Source organism: Dysidea avara, chromosome 11, assembly GCF_963678975.1.
Source record: "Dysidea avara chromosome 11, odDysAvar1.4, whole genome shotgun sequence".
Lineage (NCBI taxonomy): Eukaryota > Metazoa > Porifera > Demospongiae > Dictyoceratida > Dysideidae > Dysidea > Dysidea avara.
Genome location: NC_089282.1, coordinates 24,484,463 through 24,495,228, shown reverse-complemented (window position 1 = coordinate 24,495,228; position 10,766 = coordinate 24,484,463). Strand labels below are relative to the sequence as shown.

The 10,766-nt window shown below is 37.4% G+C and overlaps 1 protein-coding gene across 1 annotated transcript; it reads left to right on the top strand.

Annotated features, from left to right (window-relative positions):
- The first annotated feature begins 8,577 nt into the window (after positions 1-8,577).
- LOC136238872 (uncharacterized) lies at positions 8,578-9,930 on the top strand. The gene is made up of 2 exons (XM_066029500.1): positions 8,578-8,765; positions 9,146-9,930. Exons 1-2 carry the CDS (start codon positions 8,700-8,702, stop codon positions 9,746-9,748), a joined length of 669 nt encoding a protein of 222 aa, XP_065885572.1. The 5' UTR covers positions 8,578-8,699; the 3' UTR covers positions 9,749-9,930.
- Positions 9,931-10,766: the final 836 nt, after the last annotated feature.

Below are 10,766 nucleotides of genomic sequence, written 5' to 3'. Positions count from 1 at the left end.
TTATTGCACCTGACTGTTTGATAACTCATTTAGTGGGAATTGCCGCTGTATATAAGAGACAAACAACAGGACAGATATGATATTCCTACCCTAGTTGTAGATGGGAAACGTATTAGTAGTTCAAAAGATAAAGCAAATGCCCTGAATAATCATTTCAAGTCAGCATTCACAAAGGAAAACCTGTCGAGGATACCTACAATAAGTGATACTATTAATGCCATACCTGACATGCCTACTCTCACCACCTCACAGTCTGGGATACAATGCCTACTTTCAACACTTGATGTACAAAAGTCTAGTGGACCTGACATTATTTCACCATACGTTCTAAAAAATTGTGCAGATGAAATTGCTCCAATTCTACAAGTGACCTTTACTCAATCGTTGTCCACCAACTCATTACTGAGTGATTGGCTATCAGCTAATATTTGTCCTGTATTCAAAAATGGTAATCGCAGTAGTGCCAGCAATTACCGACCTATATCCTTAACCTCTATCTGTGCTAAGACTATGGAATACATTATTTACCATTTCATCATGGACCATCTTAATCAACACAATGTTTTAATTGAAAACCAACATGGCTTTTGATCAAATCACTCTTGTGTCACTCAACTAATCACTCTGACTGAAGATATATTCTACTGTATGCTCTTGACCATCAAAAAACAAATTGATATAATCCTTCTAGACTTCTCTAAAACTTGATATGGTCCCACATCAGTGACTTCTAATTAAATTTAAAAAACTATGGGATTAACAACAGTACTCTTACATGGATTGAATCTTGGCTTGCTAGATGCTCACAATGAGTGGTTTTAGATGGTGAAACTTCCAAACCCTGTACCAGTTTTGTCAGGAGTACCTCAAGGAGCTGTCCTGACAATAGCAGAGAAGATCCATCAGGCTCCAACAATATCTGAACAAGTTATCTGAATGGGCTAACTCTTGGCAACTAAACTTTAATATCATCAAATGTGCTGTAGTGCGGTGCACAAGGACCTCTTTACCCATCACACATGATTACATATTGAATGACCACATATTAGAAGTATATGAACAACACTCTTATCTGGGTGTCTTACTTAACAGATCATTATCCTGGTCCCCACACTTATCCACTATATTAGCAAAGGCAACAAAATCTCTAAAATTTTTGAAATGCAACCTCAGTAATTGCTTAAGAAAATTTAAGGAATTGGCATACCTTAGACCACAAATGAAACCAACAATTAGAAAAGGTACATTGTCACGCAGCCCGATGGATTTATAATGACTATAGTGGATTTATCTCAGTCTCAGCAATGTTAAGTGAACTATCCTGGCCATCTCTTGAGACCCGTCATAAGATATCTAGATTGCAAGTCCTACATGAGGCACTGTACCACCAGCTTGGTATTTAAAGAATGGAACGCCTTGCCACTTAATATTATTGAAACCTGACTCTTATTTATGTCACTTTTACAATCACATTACTGCACTAGCTTGTATACATGTAATTAGATAATTGGTTTACATTGTAACTTTTTTTTTCCTGAGCATACCAGCAGGGCTGACTGTTCAGTATAAATAATAAATAAGTAAATAAATAACCTGTGAGTCAACTTTGCCTGGCCTGATGAAATGAGAATAGGAGAACAGCATGCATTTTCTTGACACAAGCCTGCACCCAAAGACAAGTGCACCATTTTTCCATTCTCATCTCGTTAGCTAACTGTCCTTTGCTATTATTCATCAATGATTCCCAAATATTGTAGATCCTGCTTTCGTTATGGCTTCACACAAAAGAAAAGTTATTATGGGCACAAGACTAACCTTTACTCCCCATGGCCCTTCTCTTGCATCCCTTAAACATATTCACTCCTAAAAAACAGACTGTACTGAATTACAGAAAACTAATGGGTAAATAAAAGACAACTGCATACATATGCACTTTACAAGTGTAAACTGTACATTATGAAAAATGTCAAGATTGAGATATGGTAATAGATCAGTCACTATAAATTTAATTAATAAAACTTTTATTGTGATAAGGTATATACTTTATTCTAATACTGTAAAATTGTCATGAAACAACAATGAGGCTGATAATTATAATCTATTGCTATATTTTATGCAAACGCTCATGCGCAGTACTATACTACAAACTGTAAGACACATAATTTATTGTGATTTTTATGATTGTTGCTGTTCATGCATCATGTATATGATTGTTTGATTGGTTTTAATAGTATAATTGCTCATGTACAGGTGCGATTCATACCTGGAAATGCATGGATTAAGAATAACAAAAACCAATTGTTGGTGTTTATCATTACCATTGTGGTGGCTTCTGTGTTTCATTCAACCTTGGTCGAAATCAATAACTTAATAGCTGAAAATAATTCCTTGAATAATGAAAATTATTCATTGAAAGATAAGATTCAGCTGATGAATGATTCATTGCAACTTAAAAACCAGAAACTAAAAATGCAAAATCAAAAGTTGATGGAGGAAATACAATACTTAATAGAACAAATGCAAGATTTGGTGGAACAAAACAAACACTTGACGATGGAACAAGACAAAAGACTTGGCAGAACAAAACAAGAAGTTGACGGAGCAAAAACAAAACTTGATTGAACAAAATAAAATCTTGAAAGAAAACAATCACAACTTGACAAAACTAAATCAAGCTTTGGCAGACAAAAAGCAAAAACTGATTGAGCAAAATCAGAAGTTGACAGTGCATAACCAGATATTGACTGAACAAAAAGAAGACGTGGTGAAAAAATTTATACAAGTAAGAAAGCAAAACAATAAGCAAGTAGGGACTTTGATCAAGCAAAATCAGGAGTTGATTGAGCAACTAGAACGGTGTGACACTAATCAAGAAGTGATATCTAACCAAGTTGAATATATTAAAAGATGGATTAGTTCAATTGATTACCTTGAAAATCACATGTACAATGTTATCAAGTATTGTCAATTGAAGAAAAAGGAGTCACGTGCTGAAGATAAAGAAGATGGCTATACTGGAAAATAAAATCGGGTGTAGTGTTGATGAAGATGATGATGACATAGTGATACCTAAAGCCATAGAAGTGATTATGAAGTTAAAAAGAGGATCCAATAAATTCTTGAGTGCGTTGGTGGTCATGGACTTTGATGAAATGAAATATCTGCAGAATCACGCAGGCATTGATCCAATCAGAGCAAGAATGGAACATGTTATTGAAGAGCGTACGGACATAGAATGTGAAGGATTGCTCTGTACAAATGCAGGTAAGAAAGCTGTCATTGTTAGCAGGTTTGGAAAGTGGCTTTTAGGAAGTTTTTGGTTATAAAAACTGCACACATACATGCATGCATCATACATGCATGCATGCATGCATCATACATGCATGCATGCATGCATGCACACAATGGCATTTACATAATATATTATTTCATATATTCTTATTATATGTATAGTTTTTGATTACTGTATAGCTAGAGTATTAGCACATGTAGTACAGAAATGTATTTGCACACAATGTATTTGTCAATTTTAAATTTCTGGGGGGCATGCCTCCAGACCCCTATAGAAGCTCATGCTTTGCATTTCACAGAATGAGCTTTGCACACTGTGTGGTTACTTCTACCAGTGTCCTCCCCCCCCAAAGCAAAATCCTAGATTCAGGAGAGTGGCTTTAGCAGTAATTTACACACAAGAGCTTGAAGCATACAAAGTCATTCTGGGAGTAAGTTTTCAGTACTCTGAGATACTAAGTGGATAAATTCAGTACTAAACTTACTACTATAAGAAATAAATATGTAACAGTAAAAATAATTATAATACTACTTGCCAGTTGTGAAATGGGGTGTGGCCGGCCAGGGTGAAAAAATTTGTGAAATCAAAGGTGGCGGCCAAGAAATGGCTGCAATGACATCAATGCTACTTACCAATCATTTTAATGGGTTCATCAATAAAATGCAATGCTTGAAATTTCTTAGTTTACTAGAGTGGTATATTATATAGTTATACAACGGCCACGAGTGCTCTGCCTGATATAAACGCACGAGCCTGAGGGCCGTCAGGCCCGAAGGCAAGTGCGGTTATACAGGCAGAGCACGAGTGCACGTTGTATAACTGTTATGCACCACTCACCTAATAGGTGGGGAGAGTCTCACAAGACAGCTGTAACACTTATAAAGGCCAGGTTTCTAACATCGATTGTGGGTAACCAAGCCAGACGTTGCGATGACGTTCCCCCTGCAGTACTGCAGCCACCTGAGATATTGAAAACTTGTACGCTATGGGTTAACCTGCATTCGCTTTTCGACTCTCATCATGTAGTGCTCAGCATGCCAGTGTGCCATATAGACTAAGCACCAGACTAATCACCATAGTGATTTTCTCGAGCGAAAAAAAGCAGCTAAATAGACGGTTTAAGTAAACAAAACCTAACTACTAAATGATACTAGTCTAATTCTTACTATTCACACTGGCTAAACTCGAATCTGGTGGCATGACAAAACTGGTTCCCACAATCGAACGTAAAGGTTAGTATTATTTAGAATATATTTGTTTTATTGAGTCATTGTCGAAGTGGACTACAGTTTAATCTGGGCTAAGATGGCACCAGACTAGTAAGGTGTATAAGTACGTTTATATATATGTAGACTAGAGTTGTGGCCACCCGCGTTGGCTTTTTCGATCGCCATTGGCTGCTTGTAAACATTATACGTATTGGTGACGTTATGGCCCACAATCGACCTTTACATGTCAGGCTATAAAAGAATTCGAGTGATCTGTGAAGTGTCTTTCCACCTATTCGGTGAGGTGTCGTAGTGGTCTTCGCCACCGGCACTTGTGCTGTGCTGCACAAAACCGCAGCCAGTGCAATATCTGTATATTGCACTGCGGTCGGTGCATTATAACTTATAATGCACTCGTTGTGGTCTACAAAACCGCAACCAGTGCGTTATAAGTTATAATGCACTCGCTGCGGTCTGCAGCAGTGCAATATACAAATTATGGTACTGGCGGTGCCTTTGAACTGCCCACGCAGAGTGGTACATATCCAGTATATGGAACAGCTAGCTTTTCAGTAAAGCCGCATTCACTGATGTTTTACTGATAGTTTAAAACTTAGCAAAACAACATGTTCCATATACTAAAAGTTACTGATATTTTACTATCAGTATGACTGTATAACTACAGTAAAGCAGCTTAACAAATTATTAAACTAAGCATCATTGCCGCCATTTCTTGGCCACCTCCTTGAATTCACATATTTTGGAATCTTGGAAGCCATACCCTTTTTTACAGCTTGGCTGTTTTTTGGTATAGGTCCTTTATATCCATACAAAAGCAGGGGCGGATCAGGGACGTACGCAGGAATTTTGAAAAGGGGTTTCCACTACAGCTAAGTGACTGTTATATTAGAGTAGTTTATATTGCCTGACTGCTCTATTAGAGTATCTCGATCTTTTCACCAAAATCACAATTCAGAACAATGCTATAAGTATTGCTATCATGTTAGAAACTATTATTTAACTAAGATAAAAGTTTAAAATGTGTCCTGTTCCATGACAGATTCCAGATTCTGGAAACCTGAAGTATCAATTTCTTAATGTTTCAAGTACTGTGTAAAATCCAAAAGGGTTTCCTGGAACACCCCTCCGTACGCCCCTGCGGATCCAGGAGCTGGCAAGGAGAGGGGCACAAATACACTAAGTTGTAAGTGGTTGGGGAGAGCCAGATTCTCTTGTTAGTTGCTGCATTTTTAAGCAGCAAATAATCGCCTCTTAGTAGTGTCTCACTGTTGATTTTGCCATTTTGGCCTTTTGCAGATGGTTGTGAAGACGTGACATAAAAGGCTATTAATGTCTTGAAAGCAGCAATACTCCCTGCCTCACAGGCTTTCTGTTAGCCTCCTTGCAGGTTCCTACAGGGATTGATTGACCAGTATTCATCTAACACTATGTATAAATGTATGTAATTAGTCTACTTGTACTTTTTTACCTGTTGATCATGTGTAACAGGCTGTTTAGCCTTATAAATTACCTGTAATAAATAATAATAATAATAATGATAGTTGTCCAATAAGTAAATACGATAATTATTTTTAGAGGCGCTAAGTATATACTCACGAAGGTGCTGGTTGACAATTTCATAGCTAGTTTGACTGATTTGCATTGGTTTTTGGTAAATTTGTAATAGATATATTTATGACCTATAGCTAGAAGTTTAGTATGTTAATCAAAAGAAATAGCTAGCTATGGCTACTCCACAAGGTGAAGGGGGGGATTTGCCCCAAATTCCCCATCCTGAATCTGCCATTGTAAAGTATCTCCAAATATAAACAGAGTCTGCATCTTCTATCTAATCCAACTACATGCATACATACAGCATAGTGTTGTACATGTCACAAAGAACATTATTATAAGTATAACTACGTAAAAAACATAAGTGTGTTGAATACTTTAGCATGTTCAAGTTGAGCTGGATCCCGAGAAACAACTAAAAATGAAAAGTGGATTTTTCTCAAGAGAATTAACATTTCAGCCAACCAGATGATTAGTGGTGACAATAAAAGTGTCAAGGACAGGTTTGGCTCCAACTAGTGTTCTGCGATACAGTGCATTTTGTGTATCACGTATTGCCATCAATAAACCGACCAGTGGAACCACGAGAACTAGACAACAACAGAATTGTATTTATACTATATAGCGTGGATATTTCTAAATATATAATTAATATTTCATGAGTTTTATATCCAGAAACAGCCAATATACCCCACTGTCGAGAAAAATCGGTCTGGCCATGCACGCTAGGGCTACTAACTACCACGAATTGACACATTCAAGTCCGTAGTCTCACATTCTACATGGCTTTGTGGCTTAGATGGGTGGGGTCTATTCTACGGAAGGGATAGGAATGATGGACTACAGCGGATTTCAATTGCGTTCGAATTTCCGTATTTCGGCACGGCGCTTTGTATCATCAGCAAACATTCTTACATTACTTTCAATAAGGTCTGGGATGTCATTAACATATAATATAAACAACAAGGGCCCTAAAACAGACCCCTGGGGGACTCCACTCACCACCTGAGCCCAAGACGACAAGTAACCATTCAACACAACTCTCTGGAAGCGGTTGGAAAGAAAGTTTGATAGCCACAAAGACAAATTACCACGAACACCAAATGCTTCCAACTTGGAGATCAATCTGTGATGAGGTACAGAATCAAATGCCTTACTGTAGTCTAAAAATATGACATCAATGCCAAATCCTTGATCCAAAGCAGAAGTCCACTCTTCAAAAGTTGATAACAGGTTAGTAAAACAGGACTTCCTGTTAACAAAACCGTGTTGCTCACCATTAAGTATGCCTTGCCCATCAAGAAAGGTTACCAATTCAGAACGTATAATAGATTCCAGGATATTAACGACTACAGATGTCAAACTAATTGGCCTGTAGTTGGAAGCTTGGTTTCTTTGACCCTTTTTAAAAACAGGAACAACGTGTGCCTGTTTCCACTCATCAGGGAGGACACCACTAGATAAGGATTGAGAATACAGAATGGTTAAAGGTACATAAAGTGTGTTAGCACAAGCTTTTAAGACGTAAGAATGTATACCATCTGGGCCAGGAGCTTTGTTAACCTTGAGGGAACAGGCATACTAGATAAATTTTCTTTGGTAAATGTTGACTCAAAGAATTGGTTTAGGGTTTCAGTCACCTCCTGATCATCAGCAGTGAGAGAACCATCACTCTTTATCAATGGGCCAATACTAGGTCTAATTTTCTGTTTAGACTTGATGTAACTGTACAGTGCTTTTGGATTAGAACGTAGCTTGTCTAACAGGGACCGTTCATAAGAATTTCTAGCGGATCGTATCTTACATTTGACATCATTGCGTTTTGCTGCATAGGTGGCATAATCAGATCTTGATTTGGAATGTTTATATTTGGTAAAGGAAATTTGCTTAGCTTTAATGGCTTTAGAGAGGTTTTTGGACCACCAAGGAGTAGGTTTATTATTCTTAGGAATGGAAGTCGGGACGCTTATCGATAGGGCCACCTAATTTTTGATTCAGAAGGTTGCCATTGATGTTCAACGTGGCAATGCTGCTTCTGTAATGGTAACAATGCCATCATCCCAGGACTGGGCAGAGTTTGCCTCTCTGCCCACTGTTTAAGTGTTTATTTATATTATCATTATCGTTAACAATGAAAAAAAAAGAAAAGAAAAAAAAATTCTAACTAGCTTAACTACCAAACTAAGTACTTTAACTACAAAACTAGCTACCTTAACTACAAAACAACCTCAATTAATAACTTAGTTCAACAAGTCTATGCCATCTTCAGGGCTTATCGATTGCATTATACGAATCAGGCGCTTATAATGCAATCGATAAGCGCCGTGCCGAGAAAAAGCGGTCTGGCCACGCGAGTCTAATTAGTTAGCGAATCATGGCTTCCCAAAGAGCCTTGGTGACGGGGTGTCAAAAGCAGTGACGTACCCGTGTTGCAAGGGTCTACGTATCCTATAACTGCCGGTCTTATGCGGTCTCTCTGATATATAAGCTGCTGTGTAGCCACTGCTCTGTAGTCACTATCAGAAATTGAAGTGCAAATCAGAGCTCAAATCAGAGTAGCTTTGCAGCTTCTCTACGTACTAGCTATTTAATACGTTCTACTTGCTATACTACCGCGCTCGCATAAAATGGCCAACTTCAAGCAGATATGCCTGTTACTGATTATAGCGGCTGCAGCTGCAATTGACGCAAAGGTTAGCTTATCTTGTAAACCATTTAACTGCATTGTCATCTAGCCAACTAATCCAGGAAAATTGCGGTACTTTTTCTGTGTTGACAAATGCTGGAATTGATATCTAGCCTAGATAATATTATAGACTGCTATAGGTTATACCGTATAGCCTAAATATTTCAAGGGGAAAAATTTTCGAGGTTGAGTAATCAATAATTTTACTTTTATCGTGGACTTGCTCAAAATGTATTGGAGGTCTAGAATTTTCACTGTAGTCTAAGCTTTCTAACCCCCAAAACCTTGAAATAAATGAAATTTTTCCCCTCGAAATAGCTATATAAGGTACACTAACAGTACAACTACATCTATATAGCTATGGACTATGACGTGTTTTGCTAACAGGAAATACTGTATACACCTCAGAGGTTGGCTACTCATGGCAATATGGCACCTGTCTGTTACATTAATTCAAACGGTGATGCAGTAGAGTGTTACAACAGCGGAAGTTCTGCCAAACCATACCTACGACTATTCCATGTGTTCCTTGGGACCTATCATCAGAATGTGCTTGCAGATATCTTCATTGGTGTTTACCCAAAGTATGGAGACACACAAGATAGCGACTTTTGGGCACTTCTCTCTGATACATCTGTAGGCATTGGCTTCAATGTTGTTGACCGCAAAAACTACAACCGTAATGAACCATGTATCCATGCCCGAGGAACACCAGGTTCTACACTTACCAACCGAAAAGTGTGGCATTATGGGCCATCAATTGATGATGATAATCGATATCCCCAGACGTATAATTTCCTGATCAGTAGTAGTCAACAAACAGGAATCTGCTTTACTGCCACAGAAGATGAAGGAAGCTACACCAATGCAGGGTTTTATAATGCCAGTTTAGCTGTGGGCAAGCAACTTTATCTGGATATCTATGCTGACAATACTGGAGAAAGATACAACTTTAGGTATATTACTCTGGATATTAACTTTGAACCTTAATTTTGATCTTGACATTATCTGACATTGTGTAGAAAAGTAGTGACATTGTTTTAGTAGTGTTATTATTGGTATGTGCATGTGATTTTGCAATGTGCAGTATGACGATATGTATGTTTACATAGAATCTTGTATGCAATGATCATGCCCTAAATTGAACAAATAATAATGAGTGATGCTCATAGTTATAGTTAGTCACCTTATTCCATATAACAATTGCATCAATAAATTTTATATAAGGCACAGCAGTATAGTGTTACACTATTGAGCTGAAGAAATAATCATGCTTGAATACCACAGTCTCCAAATTACCAGAAACTTGACACTGAAGCAAACAAAATCCCAGACCAGGATTACTTGATTCCCAGACAACTAGTAACTCAGTAGTAGCACAGTATGCATGATAATATATTATTTGATTCTGCATAATATGAATATAGTGAAATATATTGGGCAAGAGGTTAAAGGTAACTAGCGACTTGTATGTATATAATTATTGTAAGTATTGCTTTTAGTGATATGCACAAGTAGAATTTATGGAGCACTACAATTGGAATCAGTAAACTAGGCTAATAAGATATGTACCTACCCTAATTCTTTCAGTTTTCAAATTAAATGTAGAATATACATGTACACATTGATAAACCACAAAACACCTAAATGACTACAGCAGTTTTTAAAGGTTAAACTTAAACACTCTTGGTCTATAGAATGTTATAAATCAAACCCAAAAGATCCAGACCCGAGTCAGAAGTGTTCAATATTTTGTCCACAATACTGTCAGGAGCTACCCAAGTTTCTCTATTATGCATCTCCATCATGAATGTATTATGCTCCTATATAAGTTCGTACTATATTGTTTGAAATTTTAAATTTAATGACTGCTAGTATTTCACTGCATATACTGACTGTTCTATTATGCCAGCATATGTGACACAGGCCTACAGTTAGTGTACAATCCTGTATTCAGAGACTTTTAGATGCAGCCACTAAGCTAGTGAATCACTATAACTGATAATGG

What these genes read in the sequence shown, in the direction of transcription:
- LOC136238872 (XM_066029500.1), top strand. Translation starts at nt 8,700, where the DNA reads ATGGCCAACTTCAAGCAGATATGCCTGTTACTGATTATAGCGGCTGCA. An exon ending in CAGCTGCAATTGACGCAAAG is followed by an intron (nt 8,766 to 9,145) that starts GTTAGCTTATCT and finishes TTTTGCTAACAG; the next exon opens with GAAATACTGTATACACCTCA.